The sequence below is a fragment of the Amphibalanus amphitrite genome, unplaced genomic scaffold (assembly GCF_019059575.1).
Source record: "Amphibalanus amphitrite isolate SeventyFive unplaced genomic scaffold, NRLGWU_Aamphi_draft 000129F_arrow, whole genome shotgun sequence".
Lineage (NCBI taxonomy): Eukaryota > Metazoa > Arthropoda > Thecostraca > Balanomorpha > Balanidae > Amphibalanus > Amphibalanus amphitrite.
In genome coordinates this window covers 527,169-553,080 of record NW_024881624.1, presented here as the reverse complement: position 1 = coordinate 553,080, position 25,912 = coordinate 527,169, and the positions used below count along the sequence as shown (strand labels likewise).

The following is a 25,912-nucleotide window of genomic DNA, read 5'->3' as shown; positions in this document are numbered from 1 at the left end:
GTGCGCCTCCCTGCCTCAGACTGGTGCCGTGCCCCCAGCCGAACGCACGGGGACGGAGCGCGGCGCGGCGGCCGCTGCAGCACTGCTCAGGTCAGTCGGTAGCGGGACGGGGACCTGTCGACATTCTACAAGTGACAGGGGACACATCTATATTCAACAGGGGAACGGGGACGCGTCTGCAATGCACGAAGTTACCGGATTTCATCTACATGCATATATATTTATTCTACACAGGGTACGCGCATCGTAGATGCATAATGCAGGAGACGATTGGCGCGGGAGCATGGGCAACGTCATTTTTTTTTTAACCAACTTGTTGCGTTTGCTCCTCTGCCTCTGTTTTGCTGGGTAATTTATGGTTGGACTCTTGATACTAGCTGATGATATTCTGGACAGTTGGCAAGGACAGTTACATAGAAGATCACAGTTCACGTTTGTATGTGTAAAAAAACGCATGCATGCATGTTTTGATAACGAGAAAACAAACGTAAAATTTATAGTAAGTTTCGTTACCTTTATATGTTCTTGGACACACAGCGTAAAATCAAAGCAAAAACAAACCTGAATAAATGTAGAATAAAATACCAACAAAGCTGACACTTGAGCTAATAGAGAATTGTGACAAGCTTCGTAAAAGTGTTTAAATCTTTGGAGCGTGCTATGTGATGACCGTACTAGTATTCACTTCTTTGTAAGATGATAGTCGAGCGGAAAAGTCGAGCAAAATATCGGCAGTAGGAAGGTATACCTATACCTTTATGACATGGTATATTATTGCAAGCAATTTCGAAATATACCTAAATCACAACGGCTTGGCCCTGCATATTATTTGTTTGTTGACTGTCAGAAAGGTCTTGTCTTCTTTATGATGAATTAATAGTACCTGTTGGACATAAATTAATATGAAAATAATTAAGTTTCAAAATATGCTAGATTGCAAGGAGTTAGAATTAATGAGAGAAAATTCAAACTTTAAATTAACGGGTATTTCTATGCATTTCTACAACCTGAAAATAAATGGGCAGGGATCCACATTCACAACCAGCGTACATACATTCAGCACCATGATGAGACAATTCGCGGTCATCGCTATGACTCACGATCATGTTATATCTCAAACGTAACATCTGGATAATGTTATAATCCTTTGACCAAACCCTATTTCCGCCGGTCCCATTTTTTGTCCACCTCCGGGAACCTTTGCCCCGACTCCTGGGGGGCCCATGGAGGATCAGTTACGTCGATGGGGATAAAAACTCGGCCACAGCAGGCCTTCTCCGTCTCTGGGGACAGCGGGGAGTCGGCTGCTGTATACCTCAGGAGACAACGGGGAGCCTCCGTTACCACCCAGAAGAAAGGCGACCTCGCCAGGGTGATGTGGAAAAAGCTAGGAAAAAGTGGAAAAGATGTGGAAAAACCTTTTGAGCAGGGTGCCATCATCCAACATTGGCTAACCGCGCACTGGGGAGGATGAAGAAAACTTTGGGTTGGGAACTTGGGTTGGGAGTTAGGTTGGGTTGGCCTTGGAAACTTTTGATATTATATCTTATTCAGTGGCTCCTTGATCTTTACAAACTTAGTTGCGTCAGAGAGAATGGTAGTGAGCTTACCCAGGTAATCATTTCGATCCAAAATAACGACACCCTTGCCCTTGTCGGATCTGGTCACCAGGTCGTCGTTATTTTGGATAGAAAAAATTGCCTGGGTAAGCTCACTACCATTCTCTCTGAAGTAACTAACTTTGGGTATTTCTTTTATACTAATTGATTCTGATTTCTATCTCGCATGCATTCTCGCTTTTTAGCTGTAGCAAAGAACGCATTACAGTTTACATCAAAAGGAAAGTATTAAGTATTTTACTACAATTAATTGCTGCAATGTTTACTGCTATTGCCTACCATTAATCATTGAAGTCGGTTTATGGGCCTTTCAGAGTCCAACCTGCCTAATTGATGAGACACTCTACCTCTTTAACCACTGTTGGCGTTGACATTAATGCACGGAGTGTGTGTTTATTCGTCAGTGACGTGTGGGGCAATCGGCAGTGAAATGGCGCGCAGTCACACCCGTAGGGCTGTATGTGTCCGTGTGACAGGGGACGTGTCTAGAGAGTGCCACCCGTGCCTGGCATGCAGTGTTCACAGCGGACCCGATGGCCATTGGTCGATAGCATTGTCACACACCGACACGCCGTATATACCTGCCTATATGTATTTCGGTTTTAACTATTACCCAAGTATTTCGATACTGCATTATTTGCTACGGAGCTCGCAACTTGCAAACAGCTTTATATGGTCTGAAGCTGTAGATACCCACATCTTTAAATAGGGTGAGCTTATGGAAGGAAACACATGGTACCCCTCCCCACACACACGCACTCACCGCACACAGACACACATAATACATTAGGTAGCTATTCCATCGCGTCCCGTGTTAGTATAGATTAGCTAGTAATGCGATATATGTATGTATGTATTTAGGCGGGCCATTGCTAGCTATCCGTCCACACCGCATCGCATGCAGGTAGCCGGCAGGTACAGCATGGCATTTAGTGATAAGCATGGTGTCTAAAAGCAGGTCGAGGCCTAGCCTTGCCCTCATTCAACTCAACTGTATGAACCTACCCGTACTTGAAAGCACCATCCCACTATGATGGGGAGATTATTCCTTATCCTTTCTAGCACACCTGGCCACATGGAAGTCGCCTCTGCTAGTGGCTGCTCTTCTCCCGCGAATCACCGTATACTCGTACAATTCCATTGGAGGCAAAAGTCCATTTTCTCTGGAAGCATAAACCTTTTTGCTTTTTTGAACATACATCTCAAGCGCTTCCACTGCGCGTTCGTATGACAAATAACGACTTGAGCACATATCATTGCAGAGTTCGTGAATTTATGAAATAGATATTGTTGCCAAACTGTCAGTTTATTGCGATGTGGTTGCCAGTACCAGGGTTTTCCTGTTTTCTTAGGGAGCAAAATTTTCTTGTCTGACCAGCAAATAAAAGAAAAAAAATGTAACAACCCAAAGGCTAAAGAGGAAAAACTCGGATCTAAGTGGGTGGTCCTTCGATTCAATAACGGCGCTTTATATGTTGCGTCCCATCTCACTTAATACTATTAGTTATATGCTGGAATCCTGGCTTAACTGCTCACCTGCCATCGCAAATACGTGTCTACCTCTCGAGCAGACCTCACTGATATTCGCTCATTTCATTTAAGTCCAAAGTCATCACTACATTGAAAACTGGTACGGCACACAATGAAAAGTTTCCAAGACATCTGAAAGAACTGGATCAGGCGACCCGGCCGCCCCAAATGGTATGTGGTTCGTTCTTACATGAATGTAATAGTCCGAGCAATCAATCTTTAGCCGATAGCTTCGTTGACGGGTGACCTTTCATGGCAACTCAGTCAATGTGAACGACATTTACGCAACTACTATTCGATTCAGCTCAGTCGATAGTTGTTTTCCCTGCGGCTGTTATTTATTTGCAGTGGCTTTTCGCTGCACACCCATAACAATTATAATTTTGATTAATATACTCAAGAAAAACATCGAGGAAAGAGTCACAGCAAACAAATTAACTTCTATGTAAAATAAATACATCTTTAGTGGATGACTAGCAAACGCTACTTTCAATAACTATATCTTCCGGTTGTTTTGTTTCTGAATCTGAATACTGCATTAGTGGAAGTTGTGCAAAGTGCGTGTAGTTGTGAGTTTCTATGGAAACTCGTAACTGTTTCTCTTACCGGTGCGATAAGTTTATACAACCTCGCCACTTGGAAACAGACATAATGATCCCAAATATCTGAGCTGTCTTACATAATAATATCGACACCTGAACTTTCTGACATCATAATACCGACACTTGAGCTCCCTGACATCAGCATTGGGTATACCAGCCGAGAAGGTATCGATCGGTAATTGCACAGTCATTATAGCAATTATGCGGCAGATAACGGTCCAGCCTTATACAAAATGCGTTAAAGTTTTGTTCACCTGTTTCTTTTTCATCTACTCCGTTATTCAGTTTCGTTCAGAAATTACTCAAAGGATTTCGCTAAAACTTTAAAGAAGATATTAGCAGTTCTAAGAAGACTGAAGATGCATTCTAATTGACACCTTAGAAGACGTCACTTAGTTACACCATATATGGAAAGCCTGAGAAAAAGTGAATCGGAGCGAGCGACCGACGTTTAGCGCTATTAAGTGACAGTTCCTCTCCCAGGCTTCATGGGATTCGCATTGTTTCGTACTGGCTAAATCAGGACATATAGCGATGCTCTGTATGTACCTACTTGAGGAAGATATCAGGAGGAACCTAGTTTCAGTTAGCCCCTCGTTCGGTCCGTCTGTCATCGGTCAGCGGTTGCTCGTTTGTTCGGTCCAATCGGTCATAAGTCCGTCGTTGGGTTGGCTGCTCGTTCGGTCGTTTCGTCAGTCAGTCGGCCGACCGTTTGTTCTTTCGCTCGTTCGTTTGATCGTTCGGTTGTTGACTGGCAGGTCGTGTCCGTTGGTCACCCGGGCGGTCGGTCAGTGGTCAATCGTTATTTCGTTGCTCGGTTTGATCAGGGACTGCTCGTTTGTGTCGATCGGTCAGAAGTCAGCAGTCAGGTCATCCGTCCGTTCGGTCGGTCGGTCAGCTGTTCGATCGTCCGATCGTCTGGTGGTCGTCGGTCGTCGGTCGGTCGGTGCTCGGCTGGCACATGACCGCCGAAACCGGCCGGCCCGGCCCGGCTGACGTCAGTGCAGCCCGGGGTCCGAGCCGGTCCGGCCCGCCGCCAGTCAGCTCATCCAGCTCGAGCTTCCCGTGCCGCGTGCCGGAGAGAGATCGCCCGGTGTGGCCGGCTCGAGCCACTGCCGCCCCAGACGTCGGCGGAACAGCACGCGCCGGCAGCGGCCTCCGTGGGATACCTGGAGACGAGCGACGCCTCTCGGCGCAGGTAGGTCCGCCCTCGCGACAACTCGTGGCGCTTAGTAACGTCTCATAGCCGTGCTATTGTTTCGGGTTGAAGCATTGTCTACCTGTAACCGTCTGGGTTAATGACTGTGTTCTGTCGGCTACATTGTAGTTCTCCGATATCACTCGTGCAAACCCAGTACGGCCCAGCTGACAAGAAGGTGAGAGCGTTTACTAGCCCCGCCGCCAGTGACCAGCGAACAGCCAGGCCCTAGATCGCACAAGGACTCCAAAAGTTATAACATGGCAATTTGCCGGCACTAAACGAAAACCGGTTTGGGGTTGTAGCGCCGCCTCAGGCCATAGCTGGGATAAGCGCAGAACTCCGAGCGGCTGTCAGAGCATTCCATCCCGCTCCGGGCCGCAGCCGCGTTCAGACGCCGCGGCTGCACAAAGTGCACAAATCGGGTGGAATAGAAGGCTGATTGGTGGCAAGCATCTTCACACTGAAGGGCTGGTGAGAGGGCACAGGAGTGGACGGCCTCAGTGGGACTGAAGGTCAAGACATTTCGGCGGGGCGTTGGACACGTATGTATGATAGGAATTTGTTGGATGAGTGGAAACTGAGGACAACGGTTGCAACAAACCTAACTTCCAAAGGCTGGTGAAACCATCAAACTGTGATTGTGAAAACTTCACAGATAATCCTCGACAGAAACAGGGATGAATTTCAAACTAGGTTACAAGCATGTGAAGCAGACTGACAACCCGAAAATGGAGTGACTAAACTGGACAATGCATTCCAACGGTGGGTGGTGATGGGCCGTGCACGCGGCATTTTTGCGCCGCTGCCAGCATTCCTGACAGTCATACATGCGCTGCGCAGCACGCTACTGCGTCACGACACACACCCATCAGTTCTGTGTGTCATTGGTGCCCTTTCCGCCCAGCCCAGTACACCAACCGTGCCGCATCTCTCCACACCACCCCGTGACCACGCATACCCTCCCCTCCCCCCCCCCGCTCGCGGCGGCGCGCTTCACTCATGTCCTGCCAGGCGGTAGGTAGCTGGGGATAATCGGACGCGTTTGACGGTGTTTACGGCGGCGACTGGCTGACAGAAGACAGCTCGGCGGATGTTGTGCGCCCAGGGAGACGGCCGCGTCTAAACAGTCGTCATCGCAGCGTCCCGATGCGCCGAGACCCTGACACACTGCGCGCCCATGGTGGCGGCTGGGGGGGGGGGGGGGCGCATGGACCCCCTGGTCCGGGTGGTGAGGCCACGTAGTGCAGCGGAGCGCACGGTGCACTACGTCCCACATAGATGAGGGTTCAGTTGCTGCCGGAGCGCGCAAATCGCTTGTCACTGCTATCAGTCAGTGAATAAATTATGCCGTCTCTTCGGAATTCCCTGATTGGTCGATGCAGGTCCGATGCGCATGACGCAGCAGAATTAATTTGCTGCCGGGACCTGTCATGGCCTAGACTTTAATACCTCTTTGGCATTGGTACTTTTGAGCTCAATTACCTCTATCTTATCGACACATGTCTACATTTTCTTTAATAGGCACCCACGTATCCAGTGAGGGGATTTATCTGAACGGCTGACAGTCTTCGCTTTCGACTAAGGTCTCCGACGCAGTACCTACAGGTGACAGCGTGACCTGAGGGCGATGGGATTTTCCACCTCATCCCCCTACCCTGTCCGAGGTCAACTGCAGTGGGGAACACCGTAGCTGCATGCAGGCAGTAGCGGGTGTACTGTGACTGTCTGATGGCCTTCATGGAAACCACAAAGAGGGATGGGTGTTTATTTTCCGGTTACAGTGCCACCAGCGCTATGTCCATTATATCACTTATATCCCTTTATAAACCTCTTTGAAATGTACTGTTTATCTTTTTGAGCTGGTTCACCATAATTTTATCTTTTTGCACTGCCTTCGATATGTTGAATATAGGATCGACGTTTATTCACCCGCTCACATTTACGTGCGAGCGAAACACATTGTTTCTTCGATTTCGGCCCCGCGGTCATCAAAGTCGGTCTTTTGCGAGCGCGAGCGCGACGGATAAATATTAGTGACAACAGGCACTCTTTCATTGTATTTTTTTACTGTCAAACAAGGCTTGTACTTAATTCCATGAATTTCTGCTATGAAGTTTCGTAATCGCCTGAATCCACCATTCACGCTCTAGAGACCGCGTCACATGCACTCGAGTGTGTGATAGAGTGGACTCGACGCCCGCTGAATTGCCTCGGCGTGCCTCAGACACGGTAGATCCTCCGGTGAGCGGAATGTCAGCGGTCAGCGCCACACGGTCAGCGGTTAGAAGTTCTGATCCTGTAAACACCGGCTAGCCTTGCCTCTCCGGACGGGGCATGCGGCCGGCACTGTCCTCAATCCTTCGGTCAAGGCCACTACACGACCGACTACAGATTAGAAGCGCAGTTTTTGTGGTGGTCCGCACCTGAGGAGCTCTCACACTGACTCTCCAGTCGGTGAAGGCAGGCGGAAAATATTAAACAGCCCCAGTTGACCCACACAGTCACTGAAACGGAAAATGACCGACCCCGTGGGCATGTTTAAACATTAGGGCAATTCACGAAAGCTACAGGTGCTCCAAGGATGAAACTTTTAAACGTTTGGTTTGATTCGAATTTCGATAGATAACTTCGTTAGTACCTTGGTAAAATATATAGATCCGACCGGCGACCACAATTGATTTAGCTGAGTAGACACTGCAGCGAGTTATACGTACTCTCTAGTACACCTGCAAGATGGTAATGGGGAGGCACAGTGTTAACGCTTCAGAAAAGGTCTTTTGCCAACCGTCTGCTCCGAGACTCTCATTATTAAATGTTGTGCTAGCCCAGCAACTCAAAATGAACTCATTGACTATTTAAAGGAATGCTTGCAGTTGTACGCGAAACAGGGATTACGAAACAGTCATCCAATATAATGCATTACATTCAACCAGAATCTAGAAAAATCAAACTGAAACAGCGAACGGCTCGTCACTCCGTGCACTTTTCCTTTCCCCGAGCATGCCGCTGCAATGGTGAAAACACATAGTTGCATGCAGCGACTACAGCCGGCCGCCGTCTGCCGTCCACACTGGCACACTCGCCGCTGCCTCTCGCAGCCCGAGAAGTGCAATGTCACTGCCCCTGAGCGGCTCACTCTGGCGCAGACTCGACGGTCAGCCCCAGGCAGCGTTAACTCTCTGCGCATCCCACTTTCGCCACGAGGAGGCCAGTTTCTCCGTTCGGCCCATGTCCGGCGGTGACGCGCGGTGGAAAAACGGCTCCTCTCCCGCGCCGTCCACCCGATCTGTACCCCGAACACGCGCCAACCGATGTGTGATAGGGTTGTTAAATGCTTGGGCATAGGCGTGACGGGTGTCGTGTGCTGTGAGGTGTCAGTCTTCAGGGAAACTTGTGTCACAGAAAATGGTAGATTAAAGACGAGATGAATGATTAAACATGTCGTTGTCACGCAAGCCAATCCTCAGCCAAGGTTATTTGCTCTGCTGGATTTCAAATGATATCATATTTCTAGGAATTTGGTGTTAAAAGCAATTCCATGAGGTTTTGACTTCCCTGTCTTATCTGACACGCAATAAAATCAGGTGTTTTCTGATCCCGAACTAATAGGACGCTCAGCGCCAAGCAGTTATTTCGGTCAAGGACATCCGGTCTCTTCCACAACCGGTTCACGAATGTATCCGACACTAACACTGGTTTACTATTTCGACAGGTTTTACATAGTATGACATCTCGTGAAGAATTGGCCATGGACTTCAGCAGCCAAGAGCAGGACTCGATCACGTTCGGCAAGAAGTCGGGCTGTTTCATGAACCGCTGCTGTTCAGCGCTGCTGCTGGCGCTGTTCCTGTGCAGTCTGCTGGCCACCGGGCTGCTGGTGCACTACCTGACGCCCGGCTGCAGGTCCGGCAGCGACCTGGTCACAGACGCCGACCACGCCAGCTCAGCCGGCTTCCAACCCACCGGCAAAAACAGCCTCGAGCCGCAGCCGGAGCCGGAGCCGGAACCAGAGCCGGAGCCGGAGCCGGAGCCACCGGCCAAGGTGCGTGATGTGCGCCTGCCGCTTCACCTGGTGCCGGAGGGCTACCAGGTCCGCCTGCTGCCCTCGCTGGAGGAGGGCGGCGACTTCACCTTCAGCGGCGAGGTGACGCTGACGCTGCTGGCCGCCTCCCCCGGCCGCAACGTCACTGTGCACGTCAAGGACCTGGTGGTGGAAAACGACACCATCAGCGTGCGCGACACGACGGCCGGCGCGGCGCTGCCCGTCAGCGGGGTCCGCTACGACGCCGACCGCGAGTTCCTGGTGATCCTGCTGCCGCGGGACGTGCAGCCGCAGCACCGCTACGACGTCACCATCCGCTTCACCGGTAACCTGAAGGACAAGCTGGCTGGTTTCTACCGCAGCAGCTACGAGGGGCCGCAGGGAGAAAAGAGGTGAGTGAGTACACTGAGCGGGAGGGACTGGGGAGGGCGACCGGTCGTACCGCGGGGTTTGGTGATCTGTTAGTACTGTACTCGACTGAGGGAAAGGATTTTGTGGAAGGGAGAGGATAGGGTACAATTAACTGACCATGCATGGGAATGTGAAAGCTCACAGATGCGTGATCATTATTCGGAGGAGCAGGAGAATAACTATTATTCTTTTAATGTGAAGCGTTGCTGAGTTAGTTCATTTAAGAAGTTTTGTAAAAGAATGTTAAATTTTTTCATACCTGCGCGAAAAGTAAAAAGTCACCTGGCCACATTATGCAGGGAGTGAAAACAGATGCCAAGACATGTCATTGAACTCAGTCAGCAACTGCACACGATTGTTTTAGCCGTACATTAGTGACGCGGAAACCTGCCTGCATCTCGCAAAGAATCCTGGACTAGTAGCACGCCTACTGCAGGTCGTGTTCTACATGTGTCTGATACAATCCATCAGCGTCGCGTGCGGCATGCTACCGTAAACGAGTGAGAGGGGAGCAATTGATTTCCTTGTACCCCGCCCGGCCCGTTCATGCAGCAAATCTATCCTTTTAGCGTCTCATGTCATGAGCAGAAGGCCGTCGATTAAATTCACGTAAAGGAAGTCCCTCGACATGCTTATCAAACGAAACGTTAGCGGCCAACTGATAAGTCACACGCCAAACATCGATAAATTATATGGACGAGAAGGTTTACACCTTATTTCCTGGTTCGTCGCTCCTCGTTTTACCTGTTGTGTAACAGGAGCTGTTCCGAGCCATCTGGTTACAAACCAGTGAGGGCCATCCGCACTCGTGCCACTTTCGCCCGCGCCCGTTCCACCGGTTTCCCTTTCTCGAGGCTATTGTTTGGACGCCGGGGTCTTTCGGGAACCGGTCACCAGTTCCGGAATTCGGGAATTCACCGAGAGAATGCGAGTGGAATCGGTGGCATAATTAATTGATGAAGAAATGGTCAGTAATTATCAGTGACCGGGAGGGGGGGGGGGGGCTCGGTCGTGGTGGTCGGCGGCGCTCGCCACAGCTCGGCGATGTGACCTCTGGCCGATGATTGACCACTTATCGGCCGCCGCCGATAAGACCCGTTGAGGGCTCCAGCCGCGACCGGCGGCACTGAGCCGGGGGACCGCAAACAGGACGGGCGGGCAATAACATGGGGAGCTCAGTCGGGGAGCGGCCGCGACCGCGAGAGGAGAGGAGTGACGCTGCGACACAGGGACCTACTCCATATTTGTGATGGAAGTGCGGAGAACAGTGCTCTGGCTTAGGAGACGCCGGTTGAGTGTTGCACGGTGTGCACGGCGGATACTTGGCCTAGTGGATCGAACAACAGGACAACGACAATGGAGATAGGTGGCGGACAGCAGGATGACCGGTGGCAGGTGGGCGCAGCGATAGGCTGCGGGGCGGGGAAGCAACACGGGTGCGGGCAGGGGGTACGCGGCGGTAGGGAGGCCGCGGGCGCCGGGGGGGGGGCGGCGGGCGCCGGGGGGGGGGGGCAAGGCAAGTGGCGGCCGGGGCCGAGTTGCGAGGTGGCGCGCGCGGTGGCGCTGGCGGAGGCATACAATTGTCGACGTGGGTCGAATTTGCAGGCGTGCGCGCGGCGGCGCGGGATGGAGGCTATGCAATTGTCGACTTGGGTCGACTTGCAGGCGCGCGCGCGGCGGCGCTGGATGGAGGCTATGCAATCGTCGACTTGGGTCGGATTGCATGGCGCTCGCGCGGTGGCGCTGGCGGGGGGGGGGGGGCTACGCAATCGCCGGCTTGGGTCGGATTGCAGGGGTCTGGCGGCTGGGGCCGAGTCGCAGGTGGCGCGCGCGGTGGCGTTGGGGAGGCATGCAATTGTCGGCTTGGGTCGGATTGCAGGCGCGCGCGCGGCGGCGCTGGATGGAGGCTATGCAATTGTCGACTTGGGTCGAGTTGCATGGCAAGGTAAGCGGCGGACGCAATTGTCGACTTGGGTCGAGTTGCAGGCGCGCGCGCGGCGGCGCTGGATGGAGGCTATGCAATTGTCGACTTGGGTCGAATCGCTGGCGCGCTATGCAATTGTCGACTTGGGTCGAATTGCACGGCAAGGTAAGTGGCGGATGCAATTGTCGACTTGGGTCGAATTGCAGGAGCGCGCGCGGCGGCGCTGGATGGAGGCTATGCAATTGTCGACTTGGGTCGAATTGCATGGCAGGTAAGCGGCGGACGCAATTGTCGACTTGGGTCGAGTTGCAGGCGCGCGCGCGGCGGCGCTGGACGGAGGCTATGCAATTGTCGACTTGGGTCGAATTGCTGGCGCGCCATGCAATTGTCGACTTGGGTCGAATTGCATGGCAAGGTAAGTGGCGGATGCAATTGTCGACTTGGGTCGAGTTGCAGGAGCGCGCGCGGCGGCGCTGGATGGAGGCTATGCAATTGTCGACTTGGGTCGAATTGCATGGCAGGTAAGCGGCGGATGCAATTGTCGACTTGGGTCGAGTTGCAGGCGCGCGCGCGGCGGCGCTGGATGGAGGCTATGCAATTGTCGACTTGGGTCGAATTGCTGGCGCACCATGCAATTGTCGACTTGGGTCGAATTGCATGGCAAGGTAAGTGGCGGATGCAAGTGTCGACTTGGGTCGAATTGCAGGAGCGCGCGCGGCGGCGCTGGTTGGAGGCTATGCAATTGTCGACTTAGGTCGAATTGCATGGCAGGTAAGCGGCGGATGCAATTGTCGACTTGGGTCGAGTTGCAGGCGCGCGCGCGGCGGCGCTGGATGGAGGCTATGCAATTGTCGACTTGGGTCGAATTGCTGGCGCGCCATGCAATTGTCGACTTGGGTCGAATTGCATGGCAAGGTAAGTGGCGGATGCAATTGTCGACTTGGGTCGAGTTACAGGAGCGCGCGCGGCGGCGCTGGATGGAGGCTATGCAATTGTCGACTTGGGTCGAATTGCATGGCAGGTAAGCGGCGGATGCAATTGTCGACTTGGGTCGAGTTGCAGGCGCGCGCGCGGCGGCGCTGGATGGAGGCTATGCAATTGTCGACTTGGGTCGCATTGCTGGCGCGCGCGCGGTGGCGCCGGATGGAGGCTATGCAATCGTCGACTTGGGGCGAATTGCTGGCGCGCGCGCGGTGGCGCTGGCGGGGGGGGGGGGGGTGGAGGCACGCATCGTCGACTCGGGTCGGATCGCAAGGCGCGCGCGCGGCGGCGCTGGACGGAGGCAGGCAATCGTCGACTTGGGTCGATTTGCAAGGCGCGCGCGCGGTGGCGCTGGATGGAGGCTATGCAATCGTCGACTTGGGTCGGATTGCGTGGCGCGCGCGCGGTGGCGCTGGCCGGGGGGGGGGCTATGCAATCACCGACTTGGGTCGTATTGCAGGAGTCAGTGCGGAACTGTCGCCCGGGTCCGTGCTGTTGGCCGTGCACGCGGCGGGACCGGCGTGGTCGTGCTCACGCTTCTGCCCGGGTCGGAGTTCGTGCCGAACCGAAGCGTCTTGTATTTCACGCTCCGCAAGACGTTATCGCCCTCTCTCTCTCTCCCTCTCTCTCTCTCTCTCTCTCTCTCTCTCTCTCTATCTCTCCCGTCCACGTGGCGGCCGGCCTGGGGGGGGGGGGGGTTGCGGGGCAGCGGTCTCACGTCCGCGCGGCGCCGGTGTTGACACGCGCGGGGCGGTTTCTGGGGCGTCGGCCTGGGTCCCGCGGGGGTGCCCGCCGACTTGTTTGGACGGGCGCTGTGGACCGGCCCGGGGTGACGACTGACGGGCACTCGGACCGGTCCGGGGGTGTTTGCCTGCGTTAGCTGCGACAGTCGCCGGCGCGGCGGAGTGACGGCGCCGGTGCGGACAGAGGCCGGTTCGGTGAGGCCGGTCCGGTGAGGCCGGTGCGGACGGAGGCCGGTTCGGCGAGGCCGGTGCGGACAGAGGCCGGTTGGCGAGGTCGGTTCAGCGTCTGACCTGGGAATATTAGGTCAGCTCGGTACGAGGCCTGGCAGAGGCCGGTGCGGACAGAGGCCGGTTCGGCGAGGCCGGCTCGGCCGGAACGGTTCGGTGACTGACTTGGGTTCGGCGACGGACCTGGGCATGTTAGGTCAGTGGCCTGGCAGAGGCCAGTTCGGGCTGAGGCCGGTTCGGTGAGGCCGGTTACAGAGAAATGTTACTTCAGCGGCGCGTGGCTTACCATAGACGGGCTCGGAAACTGACCTGGGATTGTTAGGTCAGTTCGGTAGACCTGGCAGGGGCCGGATCGGCGACGGACCTGGGAATGAGAGGTCAGTACGGCGGGCGACACGGAGGGGTCTGAGCGACATGGCCTGGTAATGTTAGGTCAGTTCGGTGCGTGGCCTGGCAGCGGTCGCAGCGGCCCTGACCTGGGAACTGGTCCGGCCGGTGGGCGAGCGGGCCATAGGTCACCGCGGCGGGTGATCGGATAACGCCCCGGCTTACGTGGTAATGGATCGGTTGAGGCGGCTGGCCTGGTAACGCCAGATGACCAACCGGCCTGGTGGCTGCCGGGTTGGCCGTGGTGGCTTACCGGCTGGTCTGGACTGCGCCAGAATAGTGGCCTGACCCGACGAGGGGGCTGGGGGAAAATTCTCACACGACCCGGCCAGAGCGGCCCAGCGGCGGACGCTGGCTGCGGCGCAAGCGGGCGTCCATCAACGGGCGCGGCACGCCGCAGACGGCGTGTCACCGTCTCGGGATCCGCTGGTTTGTGTCCACAGCTGGTTTATGAGCGACGGTGTCCTTTATGGCAGGCCGTATTCGGCGCCGACCGGGGCGGCGCGGGACGTGTTATATGACCGTCGGGGACCGCCGCGCCGGGTCGGCCGCGGCGCGGCGGCTCGGCGGGGTCGCCGCCCTCGTTGGGCTTGGACGGTCGGCCGGGAGGAGGGGGGGGGCGGGGGGAAGGGAAGGCGGGACGAGTATGACAGTCCTGAGACAATACGGACCGTCGTGGTGGCGAGCGGGTGGACCGGGCTCCCGGCCATGGGTGGCCCCCGTGTAACAGTGATGTGCCCCTGGACATATGTTGAGTCGGGGGGACTGGCAGCGGCCAGTACCTAGCAGCCGCTGGCAGCAGTGAGATGCCTTCATCGCCCGTGGGCTCGGCCATTAGCGATCGGGATGCCCCCCCCCCCTCCAAGCGGCCGCGTCGTGGGAGTGCCGAGGCGGCGGGCGGAGCACCGCCGGCACTGGGATCGCTGTTCTCATTGGCCCAGCGCCGGCCGCTGGGCGTCAACGGGCAGCGGTGACGCGAGCGGGCCGCTGCTTACAGCTGGTTATGACCGTTGGCCCCTTTTATGGCAGGTCGGCCCTCGGCGTCGGTCGGGACACTCTCTGGGACACGCGTCTGGGCACCTCGCGCCTGGTGGGGGGTGTCACGTGACTGACTTTGGAGTGTCCCATATAGCTGCGGACTTCGGGCCGGCGCCCGCCGGCAGGCTCGGCGGGCTCGGAGCGAGTGTCATATGCCTGTAGGGGGAGCGACGGAGCGCCCCAGGCGGCACCGCGGCCAAACGCGGCGTGCCTTCGCTGGGCTCGGCCGGCCAGGGGGGGGGGGGAGGAGATGGGACAGCGGCACGAGAGCGGCGCCTATTACGGCTGTTGAGACGGTAGGTACCCGCTCCGATCTATCGCCCGGGGGTGGAGGCCTGGAACACGCCAGTGGTCTGGGACAAGGAGGTCGGGGGAAGTTAGGTCAGTTCGGTGACGTAACCTGGTAGAGGTCCGACCGGCGTATGATCAGGTAGGTCAGGCCAGTTGGGTGAGTGATATGACCTGTCAGGAGCTCGGACGGCGACTGACCTGGGAGTTAGGTCAGTTCGGTGGGTGGCGTGGCCTGACAGGGGCCCGGACGGCATGCCTTGGAATCTGGATCGGTTCGGTGGCATGGCCTTGCCCGCTCGACATGACCTGAAGAGTAAGGTCAGTTCGTACGGTAAGTGGCGTGGTCTGGCAGGGGTCCGAACGGCAATGACCTGGGGCGAGTGGCGTGGCCATTAACTGGAGTTAGATTAGTCCGGTGACGTGCCCTGGCGGAGGCCCGGACGGCGACCGACCTGGGAACTTCGGGCGGTTCGGTGAGTGGCGTGACCTGACAAGGTCCGGGCGGCCAGGGCCTGGCATGTTCGGTCCGTTCGGTGACTTGGTCTAGCAGGGGTCCGCTCGACAATGCCCTGGTGGGTTAGGTCAGGTTGGTGGCGTGGCCTGCCCTGTGTCAGCGTGTCCCTCGGCGAGCCGCTTCGTCGTGTGACGTCCCAAGTAGCGGACTTTTCCTTGTCCCGCGAGTTACGGCGTATCACTGGATATCCCCAGGCGGTTTCACGTAAGAACGTGCTGATGGCGTTTGAACGATTTGGTTATTGATGTTTCACCCAAGTGACCGTAATGTTCATGCTTATTAGGTATTCGGCGCTTTAAGTATCTGCTTGGGCATCCCACATGCTATTATCACCTTTACTTATATATAGCGGTGCCGTTTGCATAAAGCTGACCAGCCAGCTGCTTTTAGCCATTTCGAAAGACACTCTTGCAACTTCATGTTGAGCACAAGAACAAGATCCCTCGAGTCACGCTGCCCTGGTGTTTCCGGGGTGTCGATTGCCCTCGTGTTGCGACGGGTTCTCCGTTTGGCGGGTTTGGCGGTGGCGGCAGCGCCAACGAGGGATCGATCATTATCAGCCAAAGCACAGTATAGTGGGCGCCGGCGGTGCGCCGGCCCGGAGACCTCAATGACCACTTATCGGCCGCCGCCGATAAGACCCGTTGAGGGCTCCAGCCGCGACCGGCGGCACTGAGCCGGGGGACCGCAAACAGGACGGGCGGGCAATAACATGGGGAGCTCAGTCGGGGAGCGGCCGCGACCGCGAGAGGAGAGGAGTGACGCTGCGACACAGGGACCTACTCCATATTTTTTTTTTCTCCCCTCCTCTTTTTCCTACCTATTCGTCGTGAACTCGGTGGCGGCAGCGCCAACGAGGGATCGATCATTATCAGCCACACCACCCCAAACCATCCGCTACGCACCAGCTGGAGCGGTGCCGGGCCATGTGGCGACCAGTGACGGGTGTCGGGTGAGAGATCCTCCCCGACCCTGTGACGGCCCCGCGACGATCTGTCAGCGGCGAATTAGCGCGTCTGTCAGCGCCCGCAGCGTCTGACGAGAGGCTGGAGACGGCCCCGTCACCCCTGCCGCAGTGATCCCGGCCTGGGTGGGCTCCGGTGGGGCCGCGGTCCCTCGTGTGGGGACTAACGATGGCAGGCTCGTCTCGGAGTCAGTAAAACCCGGCTGTAAATTATCAACGATGACGAATGGTTTCGGCGAAAGCTGCCGATAGCTTGTGTCAAACTAATCCACTGTTTGGAATGACATGTCTTTTTCGAGGCCTCACGTTAATAAGATCAGGACGACGGGATTGAAACGGGATAGGTCGTGTCTATATGGATTTAAAAAAGATGATAATCATAACTGCATTATTATATTCCTCCAGTCTATTGCTTCGATCCCAATTATTTTGTTAAGTCCTAACCAATTATGAAGTTTCCACTTCAGATATGACGACTGAACTCCATCAAAAACATTTAGACATTTTAATGAATTGTAAACGAACTGGTCCATTCACCAGTCCGGCCCCGACCGCGCTCGCACTTTTGTTTCGTCGTCGGAGCAGGGAAGGAGAAATCACGGCACTGAAGCGTGGACACTCAGCCATCACCCGACCGTCTGAGATCCACTATCACTACCGCCGCTGCCGCCGGCGGGCCGGGCAGCAGCGGCGGCGGCGGCGCAGGATAGCCGTCACCAGCAGCTCTGGCTGCCGCCGTATACTGCGCTGCCCGGTCGGAGGTCAACGCCCGTCACTGACCGTGACCGCCAGCCTAGCTGCCCGCTCTGTGGGCCCCACCTCCATACCTGCCGCTCCTCTCCGCGCCGCAGCGGCCCAGTCCGGCCTGCTCCGCCGCGGCTTCTGCGAACCGACGTCATGTTCGATACGGGTTTATTGTAAACTGACGAGCCTCATGAAAGCAACAAGCCCACACAAGGTCGGTATCGGAGCTTTTTAAAGCTGCAGTAGACCCGAAGTTTCTCAAGAATGGTGACCTTCGGTGAAAATTTACACGTCCGTTTCTCTGGAGCGTGTAAATTTCGATTCAAAGGAGCCATTCACAAGTTGTCAGGCTCCTGGCGCACCGTTTCAAACGGCCAGCCCCACGCCCGGCTGTGTGTCGTACGTTCTGCAGTGTTTGGACCCGCTGAAATCCTAATAAACAAAGCGCTGCGGGCGGCCGGAGACGTATAGTTACCATGCGTTCCGTGTCACGGCGAACCTGTCTCGCACCAATCACCGTGCATTTTCGGTGACGGACAGAGGCAAGGTTCGGCGACGATGTCAGGAATCGGTTCAGATAATCGAAACAATCAATCTTACATTGTCGAGAGCGGCACGTGAAACCATTTGCTTCACAAAATTCAAGCTCATATATGAAATTAAATGTAAGGCAAAACAAATATAAGCTCAATTAGAAGAAGTGCTCGCAATGCAACAATTTATTAAGGGCATAGTTTGGAAATGACAGAAACAGACGAGTTGCAATCGTTGATCGTTTATGTAATAAAACATCATGATAGCACGTATAAGCAAACTGCCAGTGTAAACCAGGAACGCAGCAGTCTGCCGGATCTGCGTCTGTTTATTTCGCTCTGTTTACGGTGTTAGATTGGGCCGTTAGTATCAGATACCCACTAACTGGCAGCACGTGGCTCAAATCTTCCTCACACACACACACACACACACACACATGCACAGTCGCGCCAGGCGAGTGCCACAGTAGGAGTGCCTAATTACAATTGTTACAGCACCTTTCCCATACTTGGGAGGCGATAGCGTATACAACTGTAGAATCATATCACGTAGAAATCTGGTGTGACCTGAGCCGGAGACGATGATTTGGCCTATGTGTGACCTGGGTTAGTGCCGAACCTATTTGTGACCTGAGTTAGGTGATGATTTGAGCCCGGTGCGACCTGTCCGTGCCCGTTTACCGCCGACATCTCACCAGGGCGCTGACACCCAATGATTTGACGTTCCGTGACCTGACACCTGACCTGACCTCGGCAGATGGCTGGCGGTGACGCAGTTCCAGCCGACCGACGCACGCCAGGCATTCCCCTGTCTGGACGAGCCGGCGCTCAAAGCCACGTTCGCCATCACGCTCGGACGTTCGGTCAACATGAGCTCGGCCTCTAACATGCCGATCACGCGGACGGAGCCGATGTAAGCAGGGATGGTGGACCCGAAATTAATCTATTAGTATAGTAGACCGGCCGGCCTGGTTCGCTAATGCTGGAAGAATGCCGACAGTCAGTCGGCGCGCTTATCATACTCGTCATGGCTGGGACCACCATGCTGCAGCGCAATATAGATGGTCGTTCTGGTTTGGATGTTTTGTTGTGGGAAACACCCAAAACAAAACTCTGCACGGAAATAAAGTGTGTAAGTTTGTCATGAAGTGCCAAAAAATGTGCAATGCAGTAGAATTTATATAAATATTTTGTGTTGGTGTAAATCTAACAACATTCGTTATCCAGTGACCTAATCTAACCCATACTTTTTAGCCTAACGAAACAACTGTGGCTTGTTTCACAGCGATGGCAAGCCGGGCTTTGTGTGGGACGTTTACGAGAAGTCGGTGCCCATGTCCACCTACCTGGTGGCGTTCATGGTGTCAGACCTGGCCTCCAGAGAGGCCGACCCGGGGGTCAGCGAGACGCTCTTCAGAGGTAAGGAGACACAAAACAACTACAATAAGGTTGGTATACAGTCGACTGTATACTGTCGTGTACAGGTTGATGGTCCGCCACTCTTTATCCACCGGGTTCCTATGGCTCAGCATTGGCAGCAGCCGCCTGGTACCGGTAGGCTGTGCCGCATGACCCGAGAGTGAAGCGGCACAGCCTACCCACACTGTATGACACCGGCTCGGGTCGCCTGGTAGAGCGATTTGACCGGAAGCTGCGTTACACCGGCTGGGGGGAGGGGGGGGTAAAGGTCAGGCCTGCCTATTTGGCTCGGCTCGGTGGATGAGGCGGGCTGGAGTGTGGTGTGGGGCGGGGGTGATGTAGGGAGGGAGTGAGCGGACCTGGGGCTGGGTGTGTGTGGTCACTTGTCGCATAGAACCGATCGTAATCCACCCTCCAAAAATTCGCTTTAGAGATATTCACAAAACCCAGGGGGGTTCAAACACCCATCTCCCAAGTGGAGTGCGGAAGGACAGGTAAGGGTCCATACGGTCTCCTCATGAATTGCAGCAAAGAAAGAAAACAGACCTGTCACCAAATAATCTTTCTGAAAAGTGGACTAATCGCATAGCCTCGGACACAGTAATAAACATCCAGCACGCGAAGCGTCTCGAACCGGGCCTCTCACTACCGGTCAGTTTGACAGTCTAGCACTCCTACGCTGAGCTACACCGGATAGTGGCCACGGCCGGGGCAAAGTCTGGCCGGGCGGGCGGCGGGGCCGGGAGGTCGGCAGCAAAGTCAATGAATGTTTTTGTGGTTCCGGGTGCCGGTCGCTCTAGCTTGGTGGAATGATGATGGATCATTGGCAAAACTTTCAATGTGGAGTCCCGGTTCGAGCCTCATCGGGGCTCCGCCTACTTTTCCGAGTTAGGATCTGGTTCGATTTTAGTGGTTGCGAGCCATTTATACGGTTTTATATCTACATGTCGATTGTCGATTGATTGATTGATTCATTCATTCGTTCATTTAATACATGTCGACATTTAACATACGAATTGACATCCAGGATCAATCTGATCAATCTACCATTTTCATAAGCGTATTGCCTAAATATCATTCATATATGTGGCACAAGACCTATGGCTGCCTCGATACCGTGCCAAATCACGTTTTGCACAATGCACAAGTAAATTATATTCGCTGGGTCTTCCGTGCATTTTGCTTAGCAAAAACAGGAATGCAATTGTTAAGCGACGCAAAATGTGCAATGCAGCAAGTGACCACACACACCCGCCCAGCCCCCATGGTCCACCAACACGCCCCACACCACTCGCCAACCCACGCCAACCACCGAGACGAGCCCCTCCCCCCGCGCTGGTCTGACGCGACAGCTGGTCTACAACGCGCTCCACCCGGCGACCCGAGCCGATGTCAAACGGCGTGGGTAGACTGTGCCGCTTCACTCTCGGGTCATGCGGCACAGCCTACCGGTACCAGGCGGGTGCTGCCAATGCTGAGCCATAGGAACCCGGTGGATAAAGAGTAGAGGACCATCAACCTGTACACGACTGTACTTAAAAAAGTCAATGTGAAACGTAATGAATCAGGCATTAACTTTGTCCATTGCATATGTACTTACATCAATAAATTTGACTTCAATAATTTCAATTAGCTAGGTGACCTGACCTGACATGGCCTGACACGACTGACCGATCCTGACGACTCGTTCGGCAGTCTGGGCGCGGCCGGCTGCCATTGAACAGGCGGAGTACGCCCGCAAGATCGGACCGCAGATCCTCGAGTACTTCGAGGAGTTCTTCAAGACGCCGTACCCGCTGCCGAAACAGGACATGGCGGCGCTTCCCGACTTCTCTGCCGGCGCTATGGAGAACTGGGGCCTCATCAACTACAGGTGAACAAATGCACTCGTATAGGTGTTTCTGACTCTCATCACCTATGTCCATTCCTCCAAGACGTCTTCATTCTGATATGCATTTAGTAAATGTTATACGCGTGCGCATGGCCATCCGACACGTTCATCCTCTGACAGTCACGTCCTTCACCGTCAGGGAGACGGCCATGTTGTACGAGCCCGGCGTCTCCTCGGCCAAGAACAAGCAGCGCGTGGCCGTGGTAGTGGCTCACGAGCTGGCCCACCAGTGGTTCGGCAACCTGGTCACTCCCAGCTGGTGGACCGACCTGTGGCTCAACGAGGGCTTCGCCAGCTACGTCGAGTACATCGGCGCCGATAAGGTGAGTCTGAGTTGAGAACGACGAGACAAGATCGTTGTAGAATAAGGTCAGTTTCCGAAAGCTGCTATAACGATTTTGACTCCAACCAAGGGATAAATAATGTTTTTATCGGAATTTATTTCATAGGAAATAAGTTCCGTTGCGTCTTGCGAAAGCTGAATGAATTTCATTACGGCTGATACGCCGACGAACTATATGGACTTTTTGTCTTCATTAGGTGTGTTTACATAGGGTTCCCTTAATCTTCCCCTATTTCTCCCCTATTTTCAGATCGAATTTTAGGCATCATAGCGAACGCGTGTAACGTTGCTATGGGCGCTATTGTTGTTAGAAGCATACAAAGCATCGTTTATGCTGTAAACAACATAAATTGGGCTTATTTAATACTCGAAATTCAACAATTCATATTTTGAAGTATTTTTATCCTGCCCTTCAATTCCCTCTTTAAGCGACAAATAGGGGAGGATTTGGTAGCGTAGCGCCTTTCCAAAAGCTGCTACGCTACCATATCCAGTGGTTCTCAAACTACCAAATCACAAAAGCGGCGTGCTGATTGGCCGGCAGTTCCGAATCGTCCGACTGGTGGTCCCCGACTCGACAAGCGCACGTGCGCCGACTGAGGATTTTTAAGTGGCATTAACGCATAAACGGCAGAAAGTCAAGGCAGAAATTCGACAGGTGCGGTGTTCTGATATTGCCGTTGATGTGATTACACCTACTTGAATAATAGCTCAGCCGTTTAAAGTATGTTAAATGCCAGATAGTTTTCTGATTTTTCTTGCTTTGAGCTTTCATGTGCTATCACTTTTACCTCAGTGTCTAGTCTGGAAGCTATTTGGGAGAGCCCTAAAGGTAAGTAAAAATTGCAAACTGCTTCTAGAATGACTTAGTTGCGCCATATTTGTAGTGAAGCGAGGTAAAGGAGACAGAGGATTCCTTTATAAGGGACATTTAAGAGACAAATAGGGGAGGATTAAGGGAACCCTATGTAAACACGGTTATTGAATGCCTGGCCATGCGCCGGGCCGCCTGTACCATTGGCAATGTATGTATTCATTCCTTTCTGAATTGGCGTGCCCACATTTCCACTTTCACACCGGAAGCCATTACCCCTCCCGTCAACCCCCCCCCCCCTCCCCCACTTCCGGTGGAGGGTCGGGGTCGGCCTCGAGGTCGCCGGGGCGCCGCGCCGGTGTGCAGGGTGAAATGAGTGGGGTGCGCACAATGCCCGCGCCCGGTATTCCGGTTCGGGGAAGGTTTGTGCCACTGCTAGGTACTCTCCGTACACACAGAAATACGTTTAAATCCTAACCCTAGCCCTTTTAAATGTTCCTATTGGGGAACAACTTAGCAGAACAAAAGTTTCATTTTTTAATTGCTTTTACGTGTCAATTAACGAACGAGCGCACGCAGATCTAACACACAAAGCACAGACCGTCCACACATCGCCTGCAATCACAAATACGCTATCAAACCTTGAAACTAAAATTAGAGCAGCGTGTGCTGAGCGATGCTGCCGATGAAGCCGTCCTTCCACGGGAGTAATCCGCCCATGGCCTATATCGCACATGTCTTGGCAGACGGCGGCTCGACGCCGACCGCCGTCCTTGAGAGTAGACATGCTGCGCGGATTGCACGGATTGCACGTCCCGTCCGTGATGGATTGTGGCACTCAGATTACCCCGATGCAGAGCTCCGAAGTGTGCGGACCTTTGTCAGCGTGGCGAGCTTTGATTCGTGTAATTCATTGCCACCCTTGTCTGGAGCGTCGCCTGTGGCAGTCAATGTGAAAGTGGTCTGGGCGGACGAGCGAGCAATGAGCACTCAGGGCGATGTGTGTGGCTCGTAGAGGTGCCAGAAGGGACTGTCCAGTGTCCGTACCTATATGTAAACTCGTCAGTGACGTTCACGATATCTTGAAGTCATTGACGTTCCTGGTTCGTGCGATCTTTATTGACGTCATTGATCGGCACAGGTGTCACTGACGTGGGCGTCAGTCGCACTTCGATCAGTCGCTGGCATCACTTGTATTTACAGACATCGCCAGTCCGGCGTTCCAACAGCATTAGGCACTACATACATTGGTTTATATCGTGCGCCACATGCCTGCCCGAAGTCCTCAAATAGTCGCGTGCCGTCCCGAGAACCGGTCTTTTTCCGTCCCATGCCGCTTCTGTGCTCGATGCAGTCTGACGGAGACCGCTGACCGGGTCCCAATAGCTCCCCGACAGTCCGGGCGAGGGAGGACAGAACGAACGTCCGTTCCCTGCAGTCCCGAGGGAAGGCCCCCACGTCCAGACAACAGACGTCGTGCGACGGACGGCCGTGCCGCGCCGCTTTTGGCCCAGCCGCGCCGCGACAGTCTCTGGCCGTCACTCACCGTCGTCCCCGCAGAGCTGTTCGTCACAGACTGATGAGGGACGAACTGGGACAGACTGGGCCGAGTTCGTTGGGTCAGGACATCTTGTGTTATACGAGTGCACCCAATCTGAGATAGAGGGATGGCCTCGCAGTCCCGGAGCGTTGGTCCATCCGAAGGGCTCGTCGGGTGTCTGTATGATGGAGATGCTGCCAATTTTAGCTTCATCAGTCCTGTAGGTGCTATATTGGCCGAGGCTGTGTGTGGGGATGACAGCTACGAGAAGCATTACCATTGTCGGCGGGCGTAGGGGAGAGTGGGGCAAAGCGGCCACCCTAACGTTTCTAACGATGCCGACGCTTGATTTTTAAACTTGGAAAGATTCTTTCTATACCAATGTGATCCTTATTAAATTGTCTTTTATTCCAACTGCGTTTCATTTCCAAAGGCGTTCACATATGGGAGATATTGACAAAACTTTAAACCTATAGCATATTGGCCACTTTGCCCCATCCCTGAGGCAAAGCGGCCACTGGCGACTTCTCAAGTCCCGATATGAGAAACAGAATAGTTGCCTCATGCACGACTAGGGTATTTGATGCTGACAAGGTTTAAGGGAAGATGGATGTTTACTTTGTTATCTTCCCACCTATTGCTAAACAAAGAAAGAATTTTCTTGGAAAAACATTTAATTGAATAATTTGGTAACTCATGTAACCGAAAAGTGGCCAAGATGAATGCATGACGACACATTTGAATATAAATAATGTTTTTATCCAGATGGAAACAACTTATGGTCAATTGGGGGCTGGCCACTTTGCCCCGGCCGCTTTGCCCCGCGCATACCGTCCGAGACAAAAATATTCCAGCTCAGCTATTAGTGGGGTAAAAAGCATTAAAATTGGTAGAAGGCATGTACGATAACCACGCAATGCATGGACAAAAACGCTTATAATAATTCCAAACGGTTATGGAATCAAATAACATTTAAAAATTGTAAACATAATTGGTAACCTGGCAAGAAATGCTTTTCCGTGTTTCACAGAACAATGGCGATGGGCCTGAAACCCCGGTCTGGCTCATTCGAACGACCGCAAAGAGAAGTATAATTGGAAATCATAAATTGGAACTGACGCCAGCTGTGGAGGGCTAAAACGATGGATGGCCGCTTTGCCCCGGGTGGCCGCTTTGCCCCACTCTCCCCTATATGCGTACTGGAACCGACGCAAAAGAGGCTGGCATAATCAGCATGCTTTATATGCGGTACGAAGAACAGACAGACGCTCTGCTCGCCGCGACAAAACAGGCTGCCGGCCGAACCAGAGACACTCGGAAACGATAGTTGCTTGGAAATGAATAGTCGTAGACAGACCCAAGGCCCTAAAAACAGACAGACCAACACCAGTAATAAGGAAACGCTATGCTTCATCCCCAAGCAAAAACTATTGAGATGAACGAACGTGTCGGCTCTATACGCACCAACGCGTCTGCTCGCCTATCCGTTCAGCGAATCTCGTCTCGCAGGCCAATCTTATTCTATCGTCGATACGTTCGCCGTTTGCGACCCGTAGCACGTTCCATCAAAGCATAATAAAGTGAGTACCTCACTGTTTGCAGGCTTAGGGGAAAGTGGGTGTATTGCGCCCTCCTTACCAATTGCGCCCGCCCACATTCCCACGAATTCAATGGCATGTTAAGCATTTTGTTTTCGAAAACATTATTTTCACCACTGGATAGTTCCTTTTATGGCCCAAGCTCTCCGATGAAGCCAATCAGCAAGGCTCATTACGCCATCAAAGATGTTACGGCGTTTTCTTAACTTTTTTGCAGCATTTTGAACCGTTGGCTATAAAAATAGGCGATACATGTGTGATTTTGAAAGTGATATTTGGAAAGAAAAATCCTTTTTTCATTATATTTCACTGAAACAGTAAACATCCTTCAGCATCTTTATGGTAACTTCTACGCTTTTATTAAAAAGTACCCCAATTTTAATTGCGCCCATGGCAATTGCGCCAGGGGGGCGCAAATAGAATAATGGTGTAGCTATTGTATCACGACAGTATGAATGCATCATTAACTGATTGCAATAAAGAAGGAGTTTATGTCAGGCAGGGGAGCAACCCGCCATCGACAGTCCAAAAATTATTTCTCTCATCGAACTTATA

At 53.7% G+C, this 25,912-nt stretch overlaps 1 protein-coding gene across 1 annotated transcript in view; it reads left to right on the top strand.

Moving 5' to 3' along the window:
- Positions 1–25,912, top strand: part of LOC122381857 (aminopeptidase N-like) — a 38,294-nt gene continuing 12,382 nt past the window's right edge. The window contains exons 1-6 of the mRNA XM_043366579.1: positions 1–90; positions 8,665–9,386; positions 18,510–18,665; positions 19,038–19,171; positions 20,867–21,044; positions 21,202–21,385. Coding sequence (XP_043222514.1) covers positions 8,677–9,386; positions 18,510–18,665; positions 19,038–19,171; positions 20,867–21,044; positions 21,202–21,385 — 1,362 coding nt within the window. The 5' untranslated portion in view covers positions 1–90; positions 8,665–8,676. The remainder of the gene's footprint in view (positions 91–8,664; positions 9,387–18,509; positions 18,666–19,037; positions 19,172–20,866; positions 21,045–21,201; positions 21,386–25,912) is intronic.